General features: G+C 41.7%; 1 protein-coding gene across 3 annotated transcripts in view; it reads right to left on the reverse strand.

Moving 5' to 3' along the window:
* Positions 1 to 606: 606 nt before the first annotated feature.
* Positions 607 to 27,767, reverse strand: part of rapgef6 (Rap guanine nucleotide exchange factor (GEF) 6) — a 144,362-nt gene continuing 117,201 nt past the window's right edge. For all 3 annotated transcript variants that reach the window (XM_034139958.1, XM_034139959.1, XM_034139957.1), the window contains 14 exons: positions 27,524 to 27,681; positions 20,269 to 20,509; positions 15,667 to 15,834; positions 15,231 to 15,446; positions 13,164 to 13,375; positions 12,481 to 12,604; positions 9,711 to 9,931; positions 8,763 to 8,936; positions 8,507 to 8,653; positions 7,861 to 7,980; positions 6,007 to 6,265; positions 3,270 to 3,820; positions 2,016 to 2,372; positions 607 to 1,283 (listed from right to left, as the gene is read on the reverse strand). In XM_034139958.1, the coding sequence (XP_033995849.1) occupies positions 1,261 to 1,283; positions 2,016 to 2,372; positions 3,270 to 3,820; positions 6,007 to 6,265; positions 7,861 to 7,980; positions 8,507 to 8,653; positions 8,763 to 8,936; positions 9,711 to 9,931; positions 12,481 to 12,604; positions 13,164 to 13,375; positions 15,231 to 15,446; positions 15,667 to 15,834; positions 20,269 to 20,509; positions 27,524 to 27,681 (2,971 nt within the window). In that variant the 3' untranslated portion in view covers positions 607 to 1,260. The remainder of the gene's footprint in view (positions 1,284 to 2,015; positions 2,373 to 3,269; positions 3,821 to 6,006; positions 6,266 to 7,860; positions 7,981 to 8,506; positions 8,654 to 8,762; positions 8,937 to 9,710; positions 9,932 to 12,480; positions 12,605 to 13,163; positions 13,376 to 15,230; positions 15,447 to 15,666; positions 15,835 to 20,268; positions 20,510 to 27,523; positions 27,682 to 27,767) is intronic.

Consider the following 27,767-nt stretch of genomic DNA (forward strand, 5'->3'; position numbering starts at 1 on the left):
CATCTCATATTCTTGTTGCTCTATAAACAAATGTACAAGGTCAAATAAACCGTAAGCATTATACTTTAACATCTCTGCTTGTAATACGACTGGTCTAATAAACACTGTAAACAAAACGTGTCGGTGTAAACACTGTCCTTTGTCTTTACGCACACCCTCTTAGATCGTGGTGTGTGTGTGTGTGTGTATGCATGCGCGTTGTGCGACCACACAGTGCTAATTTATCGTTTTATTATAGCTGCTGCAATAAAATAAGGACACGCGTTGTACTCTACAGGAAGCAGCGAGGCATTTTGTTCTTCAGCTCATTAAAAACGAGTTATAATACAGTTTTTATAGAACATCCAGGAGGCAGCATGCCGCTAAAGTACCTCGCGTCAGACTGAACGGGTAATAAGGGGGGGGGGGGGTGACTTCAAGACACACAACTGCCTGAGAGACGCTCAGATAAAAGCTAAACAAAGTGGTAAACACAATAAGAAGTCATCTCTGTGACTTCAGGAGTTTCATTTCTAATTTCCGCCTCTTAGGTGGAGTGATGTATGGTTTCTGTTTCGTTTGTTTGTGTGGGAACTGATTTGTAAATGAACATCATCAGTGCCAGGGTTGGATAGAGGTCCATGAAGACCACTAAATGCTTTTATTTATTCGTCTACATTCATCTTCGTTTGAGCTGACAGCAAGCGAAAAACTAAAATAACCCCACCTTCACCTCTGACTACAGCTTTCTATCCCTTTCTGCTCCTCCTCCTCCTCCTCCTCCTCCTCCTCCTCACAATTTCACTTTGCAAAGCTCAGACATGAAGATAATAAAACCTTAAAAACAATGTGAAACTCCCCAAAAAAAAGAGAGCTTGAAAATGGAGGTACATTGTGGTCTGTTTTCCAAAGAGGCCGATTCTTCTCGCGAGACGTCGTTAATTGTCACTTTTTCCTTCCTTCCTTTCTTTGTCCTTTTCCACGTACGTCTGCCTCTGCTTCGTTCAAGAGTTTTTAAAAAGTATTTCAAATCTTTCTTGTTCTTCTTTGTTTGTGAAATGGGTTTACAAAATATATGATTGTACAAGTCTTGGGAGGCAGAGAAAAACCCAATGGGTGGGTCGAGAGGTGCATTGTGGTCCGCGGTGATGTCATACAGGGCTGTGTGGGCGGGGCTTGGAGAATGTGCTCTGAAACGCAGTGAGTTCAGTCCAACAACGCCTGAGCGACACCACTTGGTCCGTGTGTGAGAATGTGTGTGTGAGGGTGGAGACCCCGCCTTCACACCGCTGACACTTGCTCATCTGGGGGAGAGGAGAGAAGAACATGTTTACAGGTTTGTTGGAACTGAATTTAAAACATTTCAGAGGGTTTCTGCAGGGTTAACCATGTCATTTGGGACCTTAGACCAGTATTTAAGACCTTTTAAAGAATGACATTTCATATCTGTTTAAGATCACACCATTAAAACCTAGAAAAATAGTATAAGCTAATTATTATAGGGATTTAGGTTTGTTTTAACAACCATAACTCTTTAAAGTGTGGACATTCTAAGTGGTTTGTTATCATGGCCCCCTCCTGTGGGATGAACCGCCCATCAATTCATGTAACATTTTTCCAGGGTTTCTGCAAAGATAAGTTAATTAAATACTTTTTAGGACCTTTTTAACCCCACATATAATTAAATGTACTTCCTGTCACATCCTCACACCAGTTATAATATAATTACAGGGAATTTTGGTTTGTCTTTATAACATTTGACTCTTCAAAATGTTGGCAAAGAGTCAAAGTGTGAAATTCAGAGTGGAGTATAGTCATGTTTCCCTCCTGTGGGACGTACCATCCATCACTTAATGTAATACATACTGCAGACATAAGTAAGGTCATTTTAGACTCTTTAAGACCTTTTTAGCACCATATACAATTTAACTTACTTTCTGTTACATCATCATTCCACCAATAACAGAACTACAGGGGATTTTGGTTTGTTTTTAGAACATTGAAGTATATTCATCTTTCGCTCGTGTGGGACGTACCATCCTCGCTGTCAGCCAGATCCTGGGGGGGAAGGCAGATGCTGGGGGGTCTGGAGTGGACCTGGGGGGGGCCGGCAGTCCGGGCCTCCTGCTTGTGGAAGTGATGGTTCCCCGCCAGCCTCCGCGCCTCGGCCAGCCCCCCCGCCGCTCCGGGGCTATGCAGCAGTTTGCTCCTCTGCAGCGCCACGCTGTACTCTGGAGGTCTGAGGTGGGGGGGCCGGGGGAGGAGGACTCCGGGCCCCCCTACTACTCCGTCTGAGAGGCCGAGGTCCCCCAGAGCCAGACCCTGGTAGCCTGGAGGGGTGGGAGGGGGAGCTCGGTAACGCTCATCCTTGGAGGGGGATGTGATACAGTACACTGGATGCAGGTGGTGATCAAAAGAAAAGCAGGGATGGAGAAAAAAGGAGGGGAGTGAGGGATGAAGGGGGGGATGGAAGATGATAAGAGGGGGGGGGGGTGCAGGGAATTGTAGGGAGAAACAAAATAAATGGATGGATAAATTAAATCAATGTGATGTTTCACGAGCACAAATAACTATACATGCATCAAAATGTGTTGAAAATCAAAAGGAAAAATAAACAACCAATGAGATGGAGCGGATACAGACAGAGCTACAGCTGCAACTAACGACAACCGTCATTGTTCAATTATCTTTCTATTATTTGAATCGATTAATCGTTTGGTTTTTAAAAAACATTAGAAAATTGTGAGAGATTCGATCGGAATTACTTGTTTTGTTTAGCTAAAAGTAATCAATACAAAAAAAATCTCACATCGGAGAAGCTGGAAGCAGACACTGATTGGCCTAAACGATTGATCGATTATCAACATTTGATGTACCATTAGATTCACTGACTGATTGTTTTGTAAAGTGGACACAACATTGCCCTATCTCCTGCCCTACTGCTTTTAATTTAAAAATGTTCAGCAATAGTACAAATGTGTAAGAAAAGGCTTGATCACGTCATAAAAAGAGCTATCGGCACAATGAGATGTGTTTTGGAGATTTAAATAAGCATTTGCCGTCTTTTTACTAGTCTAAAACAGCAAGTCAAGCATCAGAAAGCTGCAGTGATTTCTCCAGAACAACGGCAGACTGAACTTACTTTAGTGCATGGAAGTCTAAAGTAAGCACTCTTACAGCTTTACTAATCAAGCCTTAAATGTAGTTGAATGATATTCTACTGGGACCCTTCGAGCGGACCGTGTCACACTATGTTTACAGGGAATCAAACTGGCAACCTGCCCCCTCACCTATCAGGCCTTTATCTGTGCTTGACGTCACGGTTTTGTAGGCGGGGTCTGTGCTTTGCCCTCCTTCCTCGTTGGTGGGAGAGGAGGCGTGCTCCGAGGTGTTTCGCCGCTTCACCGTCCCATAATTCCCCTCGTAGGTGTCCGACAGCGAGCCGGACGACGCCCAGCTCTGCCGCGACTGATTGGACAGATCGGAGCTGGACAGTCTCGGGTGATGCTTGGTGGCGTCCTCGTTGGCCCGCGTGTGTCCCGCCGCGGCCTCCACCTCCGCGATGGGGCCGGCCAGGTGTGTGTGCTTGAAGCCGCCCAGGTGTGTGTGGGGGAGGGCCATCGGGTGCCCGTGGATGCCGTGGTCCCAGGGCCGGCAGGAGGAGGGGGGGAGGCTCTGGAAGGAGTCGTGGGAGTTGGAGGAGCAGGACGTCCAGCTGCCCCGCCCGCTGTCCCCCACCGAGTCCAGAGAGGTGTGGTCCGGGGTCAGCTCCTCCGTCGAGATGGAGGAGGAGAAGGTGGAGGCTTGATACGCGTATCCTCGAGACATTGACGAGGAACTACTGTGGGTTCAAAATAAAGTGGGGGAAATGTTGTATTTATTTATTTCACACATTTTAAAACAAAACACTTTATAAAACATGTACACTTATACTGTTTTGTTTTTTTATAGCGCATGGTGGAAAGGAGCAGGGAGAAGAACATCTTATTTGACCTGCCCCCTCTTAAAAGCAATATTCTTTCAGTCACAGTTGCTTACAAATACTGAAACATAAAACCAGAACACAATCAAAAGTCAACTTCATACTATCTAATTACGCTTTCTTTATACATTTTCTTAAACATTCAAATGTTCTTACAGCCCTTTAAATCATTCGGCAAAGCATTCCACTTCTTTACGCCGACTACAGAGACACACATCTGCTTTAAAGTAGGACGTGCAAACTGATGCTTAAAATGTAATTTCCTCCTATGATGCTCATCCTCTGAAATGAAAACATTATTCGTTTTGTATATTTTCTGGCAGTATTCTGTTTATTGCTTTATGCATGATTAAAGCCTAACTCTTTACATTTGAACAGCCTCAATAAATGGTTTGTTTGTTTGTTCTCTAGGTTGTGCATTATGCTTTTTTCTGTAATGTAATTCAAGTTTAAATATTTAATTAAACATACTAATGTTTGCAAAAAATATAAATAAATTAGGGCTAAGACTATCAATACAAGAGAGAAAAGGAAAGAAGGAAGTGAAAAGTGGGTTTCAAAATAATATAGAAGGTGGTGGTAAAGGTGGAGGAAATGAACTGGCAATAAAATAAGAGTGAAGAGGAGGTTCAATAACTATAAAAAGCTGCTGAAGGTCAAAGAGTCATGCACTAACAAAACAGTAATAACTGGAGCTAACAGAAAAAAGAGTTCAATGTTACACAGCTGATCTGATTTGTCTCTACACAATCTTCAATCGATATTTAGCAAGACATGTACAAATATATTCAAAATGTTGTTTCCCTTGTAAAATACTGTCACAATGAATGACAGGTCAGTACAATGTATGCCTCAATTAGACAGTTGCTTTGCACATAACCACAAAGCAAATATTTACCACTGATTCCTTTATTACATATCACTATGTTTGGCTTTTAAAAAAACGTGTTCTCCTCAGCAGCTGTTCATAAACCAGCCGTCTGATGAACTGACATTTTACTGGATAAACAAGCCACTCAATGAAATTGAGCCATAAAACAGACCGGGGGTTTACAGCAGGGCTGCCGATGGAATATAATAACAGAAGCAGACAGATTATTGTGTCTGGCCATATTTGAAAGACTCCTCTTTAGGACGCAGAAAGGCGTGATCATGGAGGAATAATAAACAAACGGCACACAGTAAAAAAGGTTTCTTCTACTCGGGCAGATTAAAAAGCTTCCCGTGTTAAGAAAAAGTTAACAGAGGAAAGGAGGAGCGAGGAGGGCAGTAAATGTGGGACGCTAATAAAAAGCTGCCTTGTTTTATGACTTCCTGCTCTCTGAGTTTTAATGAGGAAAGGACATAATGGGGGTCCAGCTGGTGGAGGGACTGTGCCTCTGTGGGGAAATGTTCTCTTGTTGGGCATGGGGAGAGTTTCTAATAAGGAGTGCTTGTGTCTGAGTGTGTCCTGTGGCTGGAGTCAAAGTCAAGCGTTTGTCTTTGAGCTACTTTAGTACATTTTGAGAAGATTTATTTCTCTTATGGTCAGTAGGATGACTTCAATATTGTGTCGAGATGGTCAGTGATTTTATTCACATCTGGAAGGCATATGTTTAGATTGTTCAACCTTAACCCCAGTAATAATTACAGCCCCAATTACTCACTAGTTGTCAGACAACTAGTAGGTCCTCATTAAGTTCAGTCATTTTGCATTTTAGAAGTATTTCTCCGACTATTTGTAGTGATTTCTAGTGATCTAGATAAATGGAACTTCATGCTAACACGCTAGTTTCCCTTTCTGCAGTCTGTTGTTATGCACATGTTTACAGATACAAACACATTGCCAAGAAATAGGCATTCTCCATCAGATACAGAGCTGAGGAAATCAGAAATCCTCACTACTCAAAAGCTGACTGTAACTCTGTTAATTGAGTGCCGTCAGCTAACTCCATTTTGAGAAAAAAAGGATTAGCACTCAAGGAATTTACTTTATGTATAAGTCTCTTCATCAACGTTAATTCATTAACTTTACCTGACAGATGAGATAACCAGGATTTAATTACCTTGTGCTGGCCTGGTTGTAATCAGCGTTTACATGTGCATGTGATGCTGCTGAGCTCTCAGCAATAGGAGGAGCAGCAGCAGTGGTTGCTGTGGTAACAGCAAGCGCAGCAGAGCTGGTCCTGGAGCTGCTGCTACACCTGTCGTCCAGCCCGGGGGGGGGCACCGAGTCCACCGAGCAGATACTGGAGCGGGACGAGATCTCGCTGTGACTGGAGTCCGACAGGTTGTCTGCTTTACCCGCTGGAAGGAGAGTGTAACCTGGGCAGGGGAGAGAGGAGCATTTCATCTATCAGTTATATGCAGATTATAAGAAGAAAGAAAGAGAACATAGGATGGAACAGGAAAGACTCAAGGAGAGAAAATTAGGAAAAAGAGACAAATAACTGGCAGTTTATTAAAATATAGAACCTTTTTACCTATAGCGCCTTCTGGAGATTACAGTAAATCCTATTAATCTACCCATCTGGTCATGTTTCTATTTTTGAAGGGAATGTTGGATACTGACATCACTTCAAATCTACCTGCACTTCAATATGAAAAGATATAAAACACCTGTATATATATGGGGAGACAATTTGACATTTGCGTGCCATATTTAATAGCAAATAGCTCAAAATAACAGACGAGAATCCAAACACCTTTCATTGTCTCTACTGTATGTCATGTACTTTCTATTAACACTAATACATTATAGCATGTGGTTTCAGAAATAAGTAATGCCCAAGTTAAAGTACAGAGACCTTTGTGTATAAATTACTTTGAAGGCGCGGTTGGGTCACAGTTTAAACTTAAACTAACAAACATCTGCTGAACCAACTGCAGAGAAAACAAATGAACGTGGCAATAATAGTTCTGCAGCCCGCACTTGTTATCAAAAAGTAATGATTAATTCACCATTTTTTGTTAATTAAATGCATTTAAAATGCGGATCTAAAAAAAAAAGGTATTGTATACTGGTGTGAATAAGCTGTCTGATCTGACAATTACACATTTAAAGTAATTTGGCTGTACGATGACATTGCAAAAACATCCTGAAACGTTATTCCCACAAACAAAGAAACTTTTGGGCAAACTCGGAGAACAAACTGAAATGATTTTTCTTATCTGCATCAAATGTCTGCTGAGAAATCTCTCTCACACCTTTCTATAACCTCACTGGATTTGACCCTTTTCTCTCTAGTCACACTTGATGAATGCCATGTAATGACACCACTTTAACAGGCTATGCTTTCTCTCTGAAACCGGCTCGATCCTGTCTTTCTTCACTCTCATAATTTACAACACGCTGATCGGTTCTTCCTCTACGTGTCAGGCGGTCTTTCTCCTGGTGTGTCTGTCCCTGCAGAGCCACAGGAAGGGGTTGGGGCTGACCGACCTCTTGACCTTTTTCTTTGCCTGTCCCTGTCTCTCATCGTCAGGTGAGGAGGACACACCATCTCCTGCTTCCTCCCCACCTCTAAGATGTGCTACAGCCGTGAGTCTCTCCCTGGACTGACTCCTTTCCCTCAGTATCCTGAACGGGGACATCAGCCTGGTCCTGATGGGGGACTCTGGGGTTCCTGGTCTGATTACCTGGGGCTGGGAGAGAGGACTGGGAGTATCTGTCCTTCTCTGTGTAGGACTTCCTGCTTTTACACTCAGTAGCATTTGCCCTTTATATTTTGGCCCCTGTTTGTTCTCCTGCCTGGATCTCCTTCTCATGCTCTCTGAAGGAAACAAGCCTCTCTGAACGGTGTCCTCCTGCATCTCCTCCTCTTCCTCCACCTCCTCTGGCTGTCTCTCTCTCTCCCTGCTACTCTCTCGGCTGTCCTGCCTGGTCATCAGTAGGATCCTCTTGTGGAGGACAGCCCCACCTATGCCGTAGCTCCTCAGGCTGATGGTTCCCGTCTTTGTGCTGACGTCGCTGGTCAGTGATGAGGAAGATCCCGACAGGTTCATCTGGCTGGAGTTATGGGACTTGGCCACGCCTCCCACTGAAAAAGGGGGGGGGGGGGGGATGGAAGATGAAGATGAATATAAGGGACAAGGAATAGTTGGATATTTAAAGGGCAACCCCACCTAAATTAAAAATTGTATTTCCATTTCTTAGTAAAGAAGGAAGTATTAAGTCTGGAGCTGTTCAATAGACACTGAATGACAATGGGGGCTGATTTTGTGAACCTACATAATGTTTGTTTTTCTTTTTATACTAAACAAGACTTATTCTTTTGTTTTGTCCTCAGTTGTGATTAGAAAATGTAGCCATACACTCAATGAACATCTCCCTGGGTGTTCTCAGTGTCATCTATAACATGTTTCCCTATTCGTTGTATCATTTTTAAAGATGTAGCATTTTAGATTTTGGATTTGGAAGAGATTTGTTCCTGTTAACTAAAATGTTTTGACTCTTTTAGACCATAGGAGTAACACATTACAATAACACGTCGCCTTGGGTAAAGTAGGTTTGTTCATCCTGAGATCAAATCACACAGGAAGGAAATCTTTGTTTCTGGAACTGACCTTTTCGCGGGGAGCCCTGAGGCGACACCGTAGGGCTGGAGTGAAGGGAGGAGATGGTGGAGACGGTGTCATCAGAGGGTCTCTTGGTGCTCCACTCCTCCGATGAGGGCACTGGAGCTTTCTTTATTACCTGGGGAGTGTTGAAGGCTAAGAGACAAAAGAGGAAACAAGAAAGCATGAAAATGACATCATAATTATAATATATTATCATATAGAGAATATTGATGATCGAAAAGTATCTTGCAGGTGTACTCACTTGGTTGGCCGATGTCCTTGGCTGTGCTCTTCTTCCGGAGAGGGTTCAGAGGGACCTGCACCTGAAGGACTTGGGAGACTCTGTTCTGAGCTTTCCCCGAGGGCAGAGCGGAGCGCAGGGACACCGGAGACATGTCCGACTTGGTGGACCGTCTCTCACTCAGGTTCTTAGACACTGCAAACACAGGGAGACACGACATGGATTATCAAAATACAATTGTAGGTCATTTTCTTAGTTACTGTACCGTATTACTATTAAAGTCTAAAGGGCGTAACGGATGATAAGATAATATAAGCATCAGATGTAAGAGACCTGTTTTGTTAAATCTGTATACCTTTCAAGAACTAACTTAATTTGATTTTTAAAATGATATCATGTTTATCTTGAGTTTAAGAACTTTAAGACCTGAGCAGAAACCATCAAATATATATTTCTTGCAGTGATAAAACGCAACATTATCACATATAATAATGATTAAAGCGACACAATTCAGTTTTGAATGTTGCAGAGGATTTACATGATAATCCATTATTTATTTTCTGCAGGACATTTGCAAATACACTAGGTGGCAGTGCAAGTCAATCATTGATATTAAAATAAAAGTATCTGCAGTATTTTATGTACTCTGATGATCAGTTATTATCCACTTAAACATTTGTTTTTATTGTTAAATAAATGTATTTTACCTGCCATTTCATCCAGCATTCAATTTCTCACATATAAAGCATCAATATATTCTGAGTTATAATACATTATGCAATATGTGTAATGTCCTTCTACTGATGTGTGTACACCAGGTAGGTTAAAGGTCAAAGGCATTGACGCTCTTCTGACATATAAAGATATATTTATGAATAATCTAAAGTAATTCAGGCAACATGAATATATTTGGACCCTTAAGGTACTGATGCTAAACAGCGAGGCAGTGAGATGGCTTCCTTTACTCACAGGTGCTGTAGGACGGCTCACACTGCAGGGAGCTGAACTGATGCTTCTCCTCGTCTATCTCCACCGTCAGGTTGGACAGGTACTGCTTCACCTTCCGGGCCATCTGAGCGTCTTCGTACAGCTTCTTGGCGTTGAGGAGCGAGCTGCGGCGCACTCGCTTCTTGTGGGCGCCGCCCTGCACGTCCAGCATGTTGGAGTTGGTGCTGCCCTGACTCAGAGACCTAATGAGGAGAAGAGAGAGGAAGCAAGAGGAAGGGAGGAAGGGAAGAAGACAATAAGGAAAGAGACAAAGAAAATGAAGGAGAGGGAAAGATAGACATTGGGGTGTGGAGGTGAGAGTAATGGAGAAAGTGTTGATGGATGGGCAGAAGATAAAAGGGTAAGAAAGATTAAGAATAGAGGAAGATAAATGAACATGAAAGTTTAAAGACAGAAAAAGGAAGGAAGGAGAGAATGGAAAACAACAATAAGTACAATCGCAGATAAAACAGGCCCATATATTTTCTCATCAAATACCTACTCTACTATCAAATCTATCTTTGTGTTGGGGCATAGCATTTTAAAACGGGACCATGCAACTGGGGGGGAGGCAGCTCTCGCTGGTGGGCCATGCTATCACAGAACATTCTGTCAGATGGAGGCAAAAAGGGTTAGGGAACAAAAGATGCACAAGTTCAGATATGGGGAATATTATGCCAGGATGCAAATATGGACAAACAACCAAACCTGAGTCAAATAGGTTTCTTTACTTATTTTGTAGATGGATGGCGGTTCATACATATATATATAAAGTCTATAAATGGTTCATTTTTGAACTTGCGATCAGCAGCTGACAACACAATGTCACCTAAAGGTCCTTTTAATTATGGTTCTGGAGCCAGTCGTGTTACTTGTTTCATTCTTGTCCATGTTGCCTTGATACGTTTACATTTCATTTTGTGGCTAATCTGACTTTTCATTAAGCAATTCTGTAATACTGTTTCCAAACAAAAACAACTTAGCAACATGGACAAGAAGTCCCCAAAAGGCTTAGAAAATATAGAAACTTGAAAATGTATAGACCTATGGATATGATCAAAAAGGTCTCAAATATGTGATGGATTGACCTTGAGGTGAGATTGTTGGGACAATTACATTTTTGATAAAATGTACATATTTAAATATCATTATCTCATTTGAATTGTACAATGTGCATCATAAAAAAACCTCTCTGGGACTATTTGTTGGTTTTGTTGTCTGTAAAGTGTGTTGTCTCTTATTTTCTGCTCTTTTAAATTGTATGCGTGTATAAGGACAAATCACATGGCAGTAAACACTAGAAATATTTAATTTTAAATATTTGTTTTACTTCTTTTCATTATGTGAATGTGTCTCAACAAACACTGAGGGTTTATTCCAAGCTCCTATTTGACTCAGGCATACAAATCTTATGAACAGGGAAAACAATGAATGGGTAAACGATGGACGTCAGGATGGTTCAGAACTGCAAATGAAGGGTTAATCGCACACAGGCGCAGGCGGACACACATGGACACGATAAAGAAACAGGGGGGGGACATGCAGAGTTTATGGTGGTGGCGGGGATGCAGGGCGGATTGAATTTCTGCTGGTCCGGAACAGGATGGACCCGGTACCAGGACACACTTACCCTAAACTCTTCCACCTCTTCTTCCTGAAAGCAAGAGGTGTGAAGATTGAAGCGTGACTTTTAGACAAGTTTAGGGGGTCGAGGGGGGGGGGGGGGGGGGGGGGACAAGACTATGTAGAGGTCATGCCACCACAGACAAACAGAAAATGACTGAAGATGGGAGGACATTAGACATATGGCTTCTCCCCATATCAACCTGAAGAGTGTGAGGGACGGCCTTGTGCATCGCGCTCTCGTGAAAACAGGTCGTTTCAAACTTTTTTTCAATTATGACATAGTGTAAAAAGGAGATATCTTGAGCTTGTAGTGTGAGGGGAGTGTCTGCAGAGGGCAGCCATGCACCGCAGTAGTGACACACACACACACACACACACACTGAGTGATACCAACTACACACTGCGGTTGGCATCAATTCCCCCTCCCCTTCCAGTCTCTCCATGCCTTTTGTCTGAGGAAAGCAATCGAGCCAACAAGAGCCATGGAGCAGACAGGAAGTGAGAGTGAATTGATGGAGCAAGACCTCGAGTGGTGGTGAGGGATCCAGGGTGGTTGGTGGAGGTAAGGTGTAGTGGTTCCCCTTTCAAATCACATTGTAGTAAAGTAGAAGTGAAGGTGTCTATTTAAAAACCTCTATTCCACCTCCCTATACTCTCTGCATTCATGACTCTTCCTCAGAAGTGACAGTTTTGTAACAGTCTGGCTGAAACAGGAAGAGTCTGTTTCAAAGATACACATATTTAAAATTAGGTATATTTACTACACCACAAAACATTGACAATTTCGCTGACAGTAAATCATTTGAAACGCAAATCAACTGTTCATCAGACCCTGTGATGATTTTTGAGCCACAAAATTCAAATGATGCTCTATTTCCCAATTCACTTTCTTAAAAAAAAACGCTCAAAATGCACATTTTCACTGGCAGTTATCAGTTTTGCTGGCTTAATTGAAACTTTTGTGAAAAAGCTTATTAAAGCTGCAAAGAGGGGATACTGGTGATTTAAAACAGCTCCAAGTGACCTGTATCTGTGAAACTGGCTCCAACAGCATCGGTTAAAGCAAATGTCGGTACAAATTGAGAAGAAAAAGGCTTTGAAGCATCTTGGTGTGAAAGCAACCAACCTCTGTCTGAACATGAGGGCGGGGTCCATGTTGGCCGAGGTCAGCCGCACCACGTGTCTGATCTCCTTGGCGATCATCCTCAGCTTCTCAAAGTTCACGAGGCCGTCGACACTGGAGTCATTGCCTGGGAGGACAACACACACACAAGCACAGACAATGAGCATGAGGTCAGCCCTTAAGGTGTTAAGATGACGAATGATTTATATTTTGGGACATTTGCAAGATTTAACTTGCAACAGTATTTCTAAGTCAAAACTTCAAAGTGAAAATCTCTTTGTTCTGGTCTCTTTCTTGTCAGTCCTCTAGGAGATCAAAGTGCTCTTTCATATCGAGTCGTGCTGGGCCATTTGAGAATTTTGGGCAACTTGCACAATTAGGGAAACCTTCTAACTTGCCTTTTTTTTTTTATTATAAAGCTTTAAGAAGAGTTCAGCCTGGGTATCTTTGACCTGACTTGATATGTGAAAAGTCAAGATGGGGAAGCCTTTAGCAGAAGTAAACCTCCTGAGTGAGACTGAAATTGACCTTCCGCGCAACACGGAGGAACTAGGGGAAATTAAACCGTGCAGGATGACATATCAAGTTTCAGAAACTGTCTGTTGATAGGCCAAGGCTAAATGTAGCAACATGTTTGTATCAGAATGCAGAAATGAAGAAGAAATGCCCTCCACAAAGCCATATACCTTCATGTAAGAAGGTGAGGTCCTTCTTGACGACGGGGAACAGGGGGATGATGGGAGGTTGCATGCTCTGGCTGCTCAGCACATTGCGGTACTTTGACATATTCCGGGACGGGTCGAAGACATCCTGCAGGTCTCCGAACAGCTTCTCGTACTTACTGGGCAATTTCTCCCACGAGCTGCGCAGCCGAGCCACGGGAGCCAAGTTCAGCCCGCTACGTGAGGGAGGAGGGAGGAGGGAGGATAGATAAATGGGTTACGGTGGGAAAAAGGGAGGGGGAGGACAAAGGTAGAAATGAGGAAAGTCGGAGAGAGGGGAAAGCAGGGTAGAGGAGAAAGAGGAAAGGAGTTTTAGTGTGAATTTACATCCCAATCAAAACCCAATACTGACATCCGAACAATTACTAGCTCTACTTAAATCATCTTCACTTAGCGAGGTCTCCATTTTCCAGAGCGGGAGACCCCCTTAAGGCAATGTCATCTCCGAGCAGACTCATTTAGACAGCTAATAATTATGACTGGCACTGCATTTATTTCTGCTCTCACTTCATCATCTCTCCAGCTCCTCTCCCTCGCTCATCATCTGCACCATTTGGGTTTTCTTCACTTTCGTTTTGCAAGGTATATTGATGTATATATATGTTTGATTTCTTCTGGAAGAGTATAGATCTTGTTTGTCATACAGTAGGACTATAACATGAGTATTATACATTGGGATGATCATGGCTATGTATTTAAATGGTCAATCTGGTATTAGTAATATAAATTGAACCAGGTTTGTTTTTATAATCTGAATACCTTCTTTTATCCCAATCCATATATTGAATTATCTTTATTTCTCAGTTTATCACCAGTCCAATAAAAACCCATTGGGAAACCCTGCATTATATCTCTTCTATCTCTTTCGCACACAGACACACACACACACACACACACACTTGCAGCAGCACTGTCCCTGTCAGCAGGCAGGTTATGCATCAGAGAGCCATATGTGCGAAGAGCTCCTGCTGTGAGGAGGAGTGTAAAGGGACATGGAGGTCAGACCCTTCTGCTCTGAAGTGTCTTCTACAGCAGCAAACAGAGGGTCACTGTCCTCCAGATGTGGTACCACATGACCCAAATTAGCTTGAGCTATGGCAAGTACATTATGTATTTTCCAAACGATAATCTCTTCTAATATACAGAAATAACACAGTGACGGTTATTGCAGAACTGCATCTTCATGCTTTTACATTTAAATGCTGCAGTAACAATGAATACAATACCCTCTTATGATTATGTATAGGTTAGAGCACACTGCAACATTAACAACTTAAGCAACCGGGTGAAGCTGCAGCAAGAGCATGACGTGCTGTTTCTGAATAATTACTCTTTGGTCTGGGACCAAACACACACACTCCCAACTTCCTGATTAGACATTGACATAGATATTGAGCTGAAACATAATCACATGCCCAAGTCTATCCCTAAAACACACTGATGGTGCTCCCTAATGTTGGTTTCTACCCCCTTAAGGGACTAAGTACATAAATCATCAGCTCAGTCTGAAAGCCATGTGAAGCCAAACCACAGAAGTCAGAGGGAATAACACTAGCAACAAACAATAAGTGTAAACGTTGCTATGGGACTCGTGTTTTGAACACTGTAGGGTTGGAGAGACAGAATGTGTGGTTTGGGGAAAATCAGGGCAAAGCTCATTTTGCACGATAGCTGCTAGGGGTAAATGCTGCCTGTCATCACAGAACGAGAACCCTGTCTGCTGCAACTGAGGCAAATGGGGCAAATGATGAAAGAACGTGTCACCGCACTTCATTTAGGAAGCGCACACCCACACACACACACACACACACACACACACACACTACACACACACACACACACACACACACACACACACACACACACACCACACACACACACACACACACACACACACACACACACACACACACACCACACACACACACACACACACACACACACACACACACACACACACACACACACACACACACACACACACACACACACACACACACACACACACACACACACACACCCTGAACCCACCTGATAATAGCGAACATGGAGTTGAAGTTCTTGCACTCTCTGCAGTGCAGGGAGATCTTGATGTAGTGTTTGATGGTCTTCATCCTCTTCAGGGCGTTGGGCTCCCTCAGGATCTCCGTGGCCACCCAGAAGGTCTCCTGGTTTATCACCTCCTCAAACTGTTTCAGATTACCGCTTCCCAGCGACGAGTCCAGTTTAAACAAGTCGTCCACATATCTGGGAACCAGCACAAAGAAGTTAAAATACTTTCAAAAGAGTCCAACAATCTGGGTTTCTTTAGTTCAGGGGAAAATATGACACATATGTTTCAGCTTGTCTCGTTTTGTCGATTGTAAGGCATCCTATGATTTGAAACTGCAACACTAATATGGTTTTTCAGTCATAATAAGGTACTCTTCCTGCTGTAAGCCAATTTAAACGTTAGATGACAACATACTCTGTGGACTCGATGTTCCTGAAGAGCTCAAAGTCTCTCATGGACAGCTGGGCGGCGACCTCCATGGTGCTGAGCTGCAGCAGAGTGATCTGACTCTCTCTGAGGAGGTCCTGAGCATCGTCGTCCGAACACAACGTCTCCGTCTCCATGTTGTTCTTCAGGTAGTACCTTCGGGGGAGGAGGACAGAGGGACAGAGGATAAGATGTTGGATTTGGAGCAATACGATCAAGTGAAAGTACTGTCCCGGCTTTGATAATGTTTAACAGTTCAGAAAACTTGAATAGAGGGATATAGTTTAGATTATTATCGAGTGGATACTGCTGTGGAGTGTCACAATGACAAAACGGAAAAAATTACTTTAATAAATGTTAATGTCAACAGATTTCACATAACTGTATTAGGTTGGTATGACATAATACATTTAATTAAAATCATGGTTTCAGTTTCTTCAGTGCACTTGACACGATACTGCATGAAATAAAGGTGTTTAGAAACTATATTTATAGTCATTTTCCTAACAAGTTATCGTAAAAGTGTATGATATTTGATAACTAAAAACATAATAAGAGGAATGTTTATGTCTAAGCTATCTCAGAGTATTTCTTAGAGCCGATGCAGTTAGTTTTGCAGTATCCTCAGATGCTTTAATAAAGGCTGCAGAGGCAGACAGGTGGGTGGACACCATCTGGTTTTCTAGCACCAGATAAATAAAGCTTACAGTTATAGTTTACCCTGCGGTAAAGAAGGAGAGGAGAGATGAGCTCTCAGCAAAAGAGCGGTAAGAAAGACGACAGGTGCATGAGTTTTCTGCGAGTGCTTCCAACAGCAGGCCATCCCTCTTATGTTGTTATGTTTTTCCAGTATGTGTGAACCCCCCCAAACCCCCCCCCCCCCCCCCCCCTCCCACACTTCCACTCTAATGGAGATGTCATTTGGCCATCTAGGAATCCTGCTCCTCAGCACCTAGACCTGCAGCCCCCAGGGGCAAAGTGTTGGCATGGGTTGTGACACTAAATTGTCTTTGAGTGAAGAGCAGCTAACAAGAGATGTGAGGACGTGAGGTGAGAAGATCAAGGTAGATTTACATTTAAGTTAAAGCATAAGAGGTGTTTCGGAGCTCAAAAGCAGATTAGAGTATGCATGTTGTTGAAGGATGTAATAACAGATTTAGATTTGACCCATTTAAGAACACATAACATAAGGATAAGTTGAGAATAACAGATGGGAAATGAGGCAAGAGGAGAGAAGGTAGAGAGGAGACAAGACAAGATAAAGTAGAGAACAGGAGACAAGAGGGGAGGAGAGAAGGGCGAAAGGAGACAAGAAGAGAGAAAAGGAAATAAGAGGAGATGAGAAATGAGGAAACAAGAGGACACAAGTGGACAGGAGACTTAGGCCTACATTTCAAAATGTAATTCTAATTACATAAAATAACCTTTAAAATCATGATATAGAAAATATAGAGCTCTGGAAAACATTTAGAGATCACTGCAGCATTATCAGTTTCTCTGGTTTGACTATTTATAGGTATGTGTTAAACCTGTCAAATGAATTATTTTACATTTTATTCTATAAACTACTGACAACATTTCTCTGTGTTGGAATTCAACCGACACTGGAATGGAATGGCTGCCATGCATGTAGAGATTGAGATTCAAGAAAAATGTGGAGTGTTTTTTCCAGAGCTGTATATTCCTGCACATATAGAGAGGAGATGAGACTAAATGGTGAGGTAGAGTCACTGGAGCCAAGCCATTTAAAAACAGACTATGGTGGTGCGTGTGTGTGCTGAGCATTATGTCTCCTAGCAGCATCTATATGTTTTTGGGCTGTGTGAACAAGGCTTGCTATTGGCTAGTCCCATCCCCTGTTAGCCTGCCTGTCAATCATCAGCTGCAGTGAGGGAGAGGAGGAGGAGGCGAGACACAGAGAGAGAAAATCAAGTCTCTATATATGTACTACTCCTGATAAATACATCCACTGTGAGTATGCAAACATCCTGCTGACACTGCGTTATGTGTTTGTATATCAAAATACTGACAAAAATGACATGTCAGTAATGGCGCAGAGATAAGAGGGAAAAAGGGAAAGTAAGGAGATAAGTATTAGAGAGAGGAGCTATCTACCAGCTTTCTTCTAACCAATCTCTCACTGAAGGGCAATTTCTTCCCACTGCAGCCCCGCCATCCATCAGGAACACGGGAAAGTGTTCCCATAAGTGCCCTCTGAAAGTGTGTGTCCATAGGTGTCTGCTAGGACTCCCTGGTAAGAGTGTGTGTGTGTGTGTGTGTGTGTGTGTATAGATGCATGTAAATAAAGTCTGTGAATGCAAAAAAGTACTGCCGTGTAAACAGGCAGTTTGCATGACTATATGGGTATGGATGGGATGGCTGCGTGACTGTGTTTAGGAGGGGGGGGGAGGGGGGCTGTCTGCATTCATATCTTTGTATGTGCCTGTGTGCATTTGAGTGTGTTTATGAATGATTCCAGACGGGCCATGCTGTCTGCTGAGGCCTCCGCCCCTGACAGAGGATGAAATATTCATGCTAACCTAGTTGGGAGAGGACTGACGGGGGACCACGGGAGACAAGGAGAGGGGGAGAGAACTGTGACAAAGCAGGCCGAGGAGCCGTTTTAAAGCAGACTTCACGGCCGCGGTCCAATTACCCTTTATGTCCCACTAACTTTCATCTTAAAAGGGAATATATCAGCCATCAAGATGACAGAGGGATGGGAAAAAAACAAACTAGCAATGGCGCAAAGTGTCCTTAAATGTTCCACCTACTATGTGGAGATAAGTCGCCAATAAAGTGAACCTTTTCAAGATGAAACACAACAGAAATGTATCATCCCTGATGGTTTGGCGTTATGAAATATCCCTTAACCAGCATCTAAACTGTTGTTTTTCTTTATTTAAGGAACGCCAGCATGTGTTATGTTAGGAGTAGCAGCTTAAGATGTTCTCCAACACTTTTTAAGGGGGAAAATACCACTTGATTTATCCTTTGACTGAACTAGGACAGTGGCTCTTCATCCTGCTGCTCAGCACCTGGAGTCCCGCTGGCTGCAGTCGAGCCACTTACTCAGAAACTCATTTACACCTCGGAAATGTTCACTGAATAATCACATCACAGAGTAGCACCCTGTATCACCAGCAGCAGCATCGAGAACCACTGCTCTACAAGAAGTGAATCAATATATACGTGTTGTACAAACTGTTGTATGGTGTGAAGTCTGTTAGTAGGAAGATATGACATCACCTTAAACTCTTGCACAGTGTAGCCTATTAACAGAACAAACTCGCAGTAGTCGTATCAAGTTCTGAGCTCTGTGTGGTCTTCCGTAAATCCGAACCCATTCAAATATAATAGGACAAAAAAAAGGAAGGATCATGTTGCAGGATTCTGGTTTAAAATTCAATCTCAGTGGGTCTTTCAAGACTTCAACGCAACATATAAATTCACAAATGTTCTGTTCTGCTTCCAGCTGCCTTTTGTCCAATTCCCTACAGTGGATCCACTATAAATGCATGCCCAACATTTTATCCATGACCAATATGCTTCCCTTAGCATGAAATAGTGTTGCTTTCTAGTTTATTTTAGTGTTCTTGTTTGTTGCCTTGTGTACTTTCAATTGCAAACACAGAAACACACAGTATAGACGACTAAAACCACTATTTTAGGCTTAGTGTCCTTGGGCAAGACACTTCACCCTAATTTGGGTTAGGGTTAGAAGACACTTCACCCTAATTTGGGTTAGGGTTAGAAGACACTTCACCCTAATTTGGGTTAGGGTTAGAAGATACTTCACCCTAATTTGGGTTAGGGTTAGAAGATACTTCACCCTAATTTGGGTTAGGGTTAGAAGACACTTCACCCTAATTTGGGTTAGGGTTAGAAGACACTTCACCCTAATTTGGGTTAGGGTTAGAAGACACTTCACCCTAATTTGGGTTAGGGTTAGAAGATACTTCACCCTAATTTGGGTTAGGGTTAGAAGATACTTCACCCTAATTTGGGTTAGGGTTAGAAGACACTTCACCCTAATTTGGGTTAGGGTTAGAAGATACTTCACCCTAATTTGGGTTAGGGTTAGAAGATACTTCACCCTAATTTGGGTTAGGGTTAGAAGACACTTCACCCTAATTTGGGTTAGGGTTAGAAGATACTTCACCCTAATTTGGGTTAGGGTTAGAAGACACTTCACCCTAATTTGGGTTAGGGTTAGAAGATACTTCACCCTAATTTGGGTTAGGGTTAGAAGACACTTCACCCTAATTTGGGTTAGGGTTAGAAGATACTTCACCCTAATTTGGGTTAGGGTTAGAAGACACTTCACCCTAATTTGGGTTAGGGTTAGAAGACACTTCACCCTAATTTGGGTTAGGGTTAGAAGACACTTCACCCTAATTTGCTCCTGTGGGTATTGTCCACAGTAGTAACTGTTACATGTCTAATATGTGTAATATATAATGTAAAGCGGTTTGAGCATTTGGAAAAGCGCTCTAATGAAAATGTAATGAATTATTATTATTATTATTAAAGCACCAGTCAACCAGTTCTCGGTATGAGATTTTCCAGAATAATGTGTGTGTTTCCTACCTGCCGTTGAGCTGGATCCGATCAGCCAGTTTGGAGAGCTGGTCGGGGAGGCGGCGCTGTTTTATGACTCCCTCCGGGCTGACTGACACCTCACACAGGGAGTAGGTCTCGGGTGCTGACACCAGGCCAAACTCGTTGACAGTGTGTGAGACCACATCCTTGGCGGTGGTGTCCTTACTGATGATGATGTAGCAGCTCTGCTGGTCGGCCTTAAACACCCGGATCACCTGGTCTGGGATATCTGAGAGCGAAGAGGAAATAGAAGAGGAGAGTTGTCAGTGACCAATTACAGTTGAGTTGATGGGTACTGTATCTGAAGGCCAATACTGTAACATATGTCAATAATGCAATACAACTAAATGGAATGAAGTCTACGACAATAAAACACTCATTTAAAAGCATTTTTGTCATTCTTGGCATTTATCTTTGTCTGGGTAATCTACCAATAATGTGATTGTTACTAAATGTGGTCAGCCCGAGCAGTGCATGGAATGCTATTAGGTTATGGTTTCCATATTCTATTTTCATTACATTATGGAGGGTTTCAAGTGACAAGACTTCTTCTACTGTGAGCAGATCTGCTGAGCGGGCACCTCTCCTGCCAAGACGTCTTGGTGTAAAACCAAAACAAAGACACAATGGTTTCTGGTGTTACAGTAACTTACTTTTAAATGAAATTCACCATATCCAAGTATTTACATTCAGCAATGGCATGACTCAATTATCCTACTCTCCAGTCAAATCATAACACTGTTTCTTTATCTACTTTCCAGCCTGGCTGTAAATTCAGTCAGTCTTTCATTGAAGCCAATTTTCTAGTAGACTAGCATGATGGCTCTATTGATATTTGTCTTCCAACTGCAACATCTCTACAATAGTTTGATAACATAATTGACATGTGTTATGTAATAGAACTCTACAAGGCTGCGGAAATGACAATGCACACATATAAAAGTACAGAAAACACAGATTTTGACTTGTTTTTATACTGTGCATCAACACAAACCTGGGGCTATTTGTACCCACAGCAAGATCAATTACAAAGCATCTTTCACATTTACACTTGAACCTTTTTGAGCCTCACTAAAGCTTAAGCAAGACAGAAAAACAAGGACGCATGCACTTAGAAAGGAAAAGGAAACATTCTTTAAGCTGCATAACAATGGTAGAGGAAGCAGGAATCTTACAGCAAACATGCTTGAAGGTTAAATCAAATACATGTTAAACCTTGACTTCTACACATTATCCTCTCTAACTTCGTTTAGGTGTTGTGACGCATTGTTCTTTGGTTTGTTTTGCTATGTAATAATAACATTTGAGTTAGGAATAACAATCTATTCCTGTCACTTATTTCGCTTAACTTAAAACTATTATTAGACAGAATAAAAGAGTAATTTAAGATCGTAAAAGACTTACAGATGAACAAAAGAAAATCAATTAAACCCACATTCTTCTTAATGTTATTAATAATTTAAACTTGAATCATTATCTTCAACGTATTATGTAATATAGCAATTAAAAAGCAATGAATGCAGAAGTGAATAATTCATTAAATAAAAATCAACAAGAATAAAAGTGCGTCTTCTCTAATGATGTAAGCTGCCGTACTAGATTAGTATTTATTTTATATGTTCAATATTAAGAGGGACAAATAAAAGCTTGAATGTTAGTGGTGATGGAGCTGGAGCAGCTGCACGCGACTCACATGGTGGTAAATAATGGAAACGTCTCCCCTGAGTCAAACACTGCATTAAAGATCGCTGTGTTTGAGTAAGGAAGAGGGTACGGCCCATTAGCCACAGGCAGCCGAAGGAGCTTTGAAACAATGAGTCATGGACGCTGCACGGAGACAAGTGGAGAGGGAGACCGACAGACCAGATAAAGCTGTCATACTGCTGTGTGTGTGTGTGAGAGAGAGAGAGTGTGTGTTAAGTTGGATAACATTAACTGAAATTGGAAGGGGATCATGAAGAGACCTAAGCATCTACAGAAATACAAAGGCTGAGTTGGACTTGTTCAAATTGATTTGAATGCAAATAACAGTCATTTCTTCCTGTTAACCAGGCAGAGAAGGGTTAAAGTCATCGCCATTGTCTGATCTGACTCTGGGGATCTTTCGGTGTGTGTGTGTGTGTGTGTTTAATGACAAGAGCTGGAGCGCAATAGGAAGAAACAAATAGCTGAAGGCAAGACCAATAACAATAGTGTCAGAGTGAATGCTCATGATAAATCAGCTCGGCTTGTTTAAAGACAACTGTGTGTGTACAGGATTCCCTGCATGTTCAATATCTTTGATGTATGAATAAAAGAAGTGAGGATATTTGAAGGGAAGTTCAGTTTGGATGTGACCATGTTGCTGTTGGTTTCTGTTTCTTTTTCTCTGTGTTGCGAATTTGACAAGAATGTACATTTTCTATTTATATAAAAGGAACACAAATGTTTGTCCTCTGCAATTTCAGCTGGCAGATTATTTACATATAAATTGTTTATTTATACGTCTATTTTCAATGCATAGTTATAGCGCCTTATTTCTTCAAGCACCCCTGCTTTGTTTAATGGAGTCATTTAACTTTTCTATTTTGCAGTCATTGGTTCCTTTCAATGTCAACATATTGATGTTTTGATATGGCCAATCTTGGTTATGAATGATCTCTCTATGCACTGGGAGCTTATTGATTTAAATCACATGACATATGCACTTAATATGACAAGTGAAATGATCACTGACTGTTTGCCTGAAGAAGGCAATGAGTGCATTGATTCCTAAAAGCAAACCTACAAATATTGCACCACAGGAATATGTGTGTAATTTTCTGTGTTGCTGCAGTCTCAAAGCTCCTCTCTGTTTATGTGCAGCACAGTGGCGATGGAGGGTTGAGAGGAGGCTAAATGCTTTGTGTCTCATTAGCTTTGATTTGTGATTAAAGTGTGGGAGGCTCTGGGCTAAATAGCTGGCTATAATATCCGGGGGGCTTAATCATGTTTAATCCTCTGGATGAGCTGCAACCTGACCTGCACACAGGAGGACAATCATTGCCCATGCAGCCAAACATCCAATCAATTATCACCTTTATTAAAGTATCATTTATTTTTCATCAACAGCAGAGAGTGTATTCATGGTCTGAAGCCAAAGGGGAATTCTACACAGGAGGGAAAAAAAAATGTCTTCCTGGGTTTTTTGCAAACACAGCACTAAAAGAGGCAAAACACTTCCCACAAGCCTCAGTTTACTCCTCGCCCTTCGATGCCAAAGCATTTCCCAGTCACTCCATCATACAGTCGGAAGACATAAATCTAGCGAGAAAGCATACAAAGCAGCAGAGTGCAGGGCGTGAGAGCCGGAGGTGTGGAGAGGAGAGGGAGCAGAGCAGCTGGAGTTAACACCAGAGCTCGGAGAAATACACTCAATTAGAAAAGTTCTATTGATGCACATTTAACGTAAATCTACACATTCTATCTGCAATGTCCCCTTTGCTGTAATTATGTAAATATCCCCGCTGTGGGACGAATAAAGGATTTCTTATTCGGATATTTCCTCTATAGTGCGAGCCTCAGAGCTATTTTATGTTTTATTGTTTCAACCAAAACTACTGAAAAAACTAAATCCAACAATGGATCTTTTCTTTATTCTGTAGCCAGAGCTTGAAACTACTCATGCCTTCCAAACACACACTATAAATCCATATGGCCTCATTAGGTGCCATATTCTTTTTAGCTCCTTCTTGTGTCAGTGGCTGGAAGGGTGTGTCGGAGTCAGTGTGTGATTGACAGCAGCCTGTGGGATAACTCTTCCTCCCGCAGCAGTGCTGAGACAAAGTAAACACATTTGCCCTGTAGCTTACAAGCAGTGGGCAGACAATATGTGGTTAGTGGTGTTAAAGATTGAGGCCCTCCTCAGAATCGAACCTGGCCTGAGTGACGTTTGCAGGACATGCTGTTTAACGTGCTGCAGCCGAGGAACTAATTAACTGTATAGCCTGAAACACTGCCATTAGCATTTTTCCCTGGAGAACGTTTGTTTGTCTGTTAGACAGCCTATGATAGGACGGCGTGATTGCTGCCTAATGGAAATATGGTTTGGAATGAAGCAATTTGATTGTCCCTTTTGGTGAAAGTTCTCAATTTAAGTAGACTGGGAATTCACTTTTTTTTTAATAATTAAAACAGTGGGGGCACCATCATGAAATAAAAACTATTTATATATATATCAAATATGAATTTCTTTCTTTAGGTAACAGCATATGTGATTTATAGAGCAGATATGTATCCTGGAGAAGAAAAACATACAGTTTGATATAAGGTGGGACTTAAATGCAATCTGTTGGTGTTTATTAACCATCCATAATAATGTTGATTGCAATCAAGAAATATGTCAACGGAATCAAATTGATCACTGTCTTGTGGTCACAAATACTTAAATGAACTGGTTGTAGTAGTTTGATTTTTTTTGAGAGAGAAACTCTTATGTTCTCACAAGAATAGTAGTGGTACAAATGCAGACATGTGAAGATTGGGTAGGGGGAAAAGAGATCATGGATTAAAGGACAAAACAGTCAAGATGGAGGGGACTTTGGGGATCAATTTGTTATGAAACACATTCAGACTTTTGCATTGAAGATGTGTATACTTACAGTAGAGTCCCAGAGCTTGGCAAGCAGAAAGGAGAAAGAGAAATCACAGTGAATATGAGCGGAAGAAAGAGTGTGTGAGGAGTACAGAGAGACAGTTCCTGGAAACATTGTGGCAGATTTGACAAACAATAGGGGGGAAGACCAGTGGATTTTCTACTGTAGCCTTAATCTGTTCATGGGAAACCAGAGGGGAGGAGTGTGACTCATAATTCCTACACTATAACATCTGCTAAAAATCACAGCAAGAGAGATACAAAAGGAGCGAGGGAAAGAGCCAAAAGAAAAAGTAGGATATACAGAAACAGAGGATCTGAGAGTGCAACTTCACTGAGAAGACACAAAGACACATATTTTGTCTGAATTAGGAATGTACTAGAGAGTATTTTCATTATCATTATCCATTGTTTCATCTTTCAGTCCATAAAATGTCCCATAACTCAAGGAGCTGTCTTCAAATTGCTTACTATTTTAGCCAAACCATCAACACTCAGGGATAATACATGTAAAGTTCAATAGGACAGAAAAAGATAGCAAACGATCCTATTTGAGAAGCTTGAACCAGAGAATCTGTGCTTTAGACAAATGTAAATACTTAATAAATTGATCCATATCGGCAAAACAATTTTTTGATTTGTTTACAAACCATCCATTGCTTACTTTGAAGTACATTACAAGCTATGTTCATACAAGTTCATTTGAATTAGACTGTCAAATAAAGTAAGACTAGATCAGACAAGACAAATAATTGCCACACAATGACAAGGAAACAGATTAGCGACAAGCTAAGATAAAAAAACAAACCTAAAAAGCACTTGAAAACAACCCAAGAGTTGTCTAACTCCATAAAAAAATCTAATCGAGATATCAAGATTTTATATTTATTCTGATCCATATGCTAATTTAATTATAGGTAGGATTTTTGTGGCACTAAAAGCTCTTTAAAGCATCTGAAACGTTGTATTTAAGAAGGCTGCCCTGCCATTAAATCTAATGGGAAGCCAGAGGACGCAAGGAAAGCTGATCTAATGGCGGATGATTTATGTGCCACAGTTGGTGCGTGTTTGTACTCTAGTACACAACGACCACATGTGATGTATAGCCTACCAACCACAAATCTACATGCAAGTGTGTGTATGTGGGTGTGTGCGCCTGTCTGAGTGTGTGTAGCTCATTGACAAATGGCTGGTGGGATAAATCAGGAATACATTCACTCTCTCCCTCTATTTCACCTTTCCACTTTCTCTTTCTTGTTCTCCCCTCTCAATATTTCATCCCCCTCAACACACAAACACACACACATATCCACAGGGAGCGCTCCATGTTAGTCTCAATAATAACGGGTGCAGGAACCCTCCTGACAGGAAAGGAATAAATACGTTTTATAGTCCAGGAGGTTAATCCTTTTCCGACGGACACAATTCTGCAACAGCAGTGCAAAAAGACCCCTGGGTAACTGTGTGTGTGTGTGTGTGTGTGTGTGTGAGAAAGTGTGTGTACAACTGTGCTAGAAACCTCCAGTGACTTGCTTAAGGTGATTTAGGGCATGTTCCTTTGGAGTATTTTTGAGGAGTTTGTCGGTATTTCAAGGAGGAAAAAAGATAAAAGACAGAGAGTTTGCATTCCAGACTAACCAACAGTACACTTCTCATATGACTGCTTTATGCGATTATGTTCAAGGATGACAGGTTGTGTGCACAGCGTCTCTCAGCGCTCACTGAGCATTGGAGTCCTTTACTCAACAAGTGGCTTTCACTGTTCAACAAGGCCAAGGATGACAAACAACTTCAGGAAATAAGCACTAAATTGTTTGACTGAGAAACCTGAAATGAGGTCATGAAAGTCAAGAGCAACTGCGACTGAGTGTGATGAAAGTGGTTCTATCCCTGCGTTGTAACATCCAAAGAACATGGCGTTTTTTCTGAGGTTTTTCAGAAATTCTGAGTTTGTCGTGTTTGGTTCAATCCTATTAAAATGTTGGAGTGGCTGTGCTTTTCCCAAGGTGAATGTTCAAAAGGATTATTCAACAAACCTTTAAATGCTCTGGTTAAGATTAGTAATAAAGAGTCATCCCTGTAATGTGTTGGGAGACGTCTGGGAAACAGTTTTAAGAGACATTTCCAATATCTTCGGCATTTCTCTCAACAAGAACCCAAAATATTACTGGGGAAAACACCAGAGGAAATACAAAAAAAAGATTCGTACCTATTTCTGGTAATTAGAATAGCGATCATCAAACAAATTACAAGGAATTGGCTGAGATGATAACTTAGTAAACTCACAATGGAATAACCTAGTAAATGAAATCTATTTAATGGGAAAGATGAGAATTAGAAACCAAATGTATATCTTTGAGGAAAGGTGGGAAAAACGGGTCAAGTATAGAACAATATAATGAATATAATTAATGTATACCTGAGTATTAATAATGTATCCATTCTTTTATTTGTAATAATTTTATTAATATTATTGTATTATTTCTTTTCGGATTTGTCATCTGTTATGTAGTTCATCTATGTACCTAGATGTGTTTATTTTGTTATGTATACTTTGGGAATATTTTCTTAAAATGCAAAAAAAGAAAAAAAAAAGAGACATCCTTCATGATGTTTTGAGTTTCTTCTCACCTGCGGGGTTGGAGAAGTCGAGGACGCTGGCGGCCGGGTGCAGCAGGTCGGGGCTGCTTGACGACAGGTTGCCGGGGATGGGCATGATTGCCACGCTGTGCCGACACTGCTTGGTACCCACAATGCTGTCATCCTGAGACTGACCCATGCCCCCGTCACTGGAGAGGAAGAAGGGACGGTGGGAGATTTGAGGGGGAAGATAGGAGGGAAGGAAGAAGAAGGTAGGAGTGTTGGGAGAGGAAGG

The sequence above is a fragment of the Trematomus bernacchii genome, unplaced genomic scaffold (genome assembly GCF_902827165.1).
Source record: "Trematomus bernacchii unplaced genomic scaffold, fTreBer1.1, whole genome shotgun sequence".
Taxonomy (NCBI): Eukaryota; Metazoa; Chordata; class Actinopteri; order Perciformes; family Nototheniidae; genus Trematomus; species Trematomus bernacchii.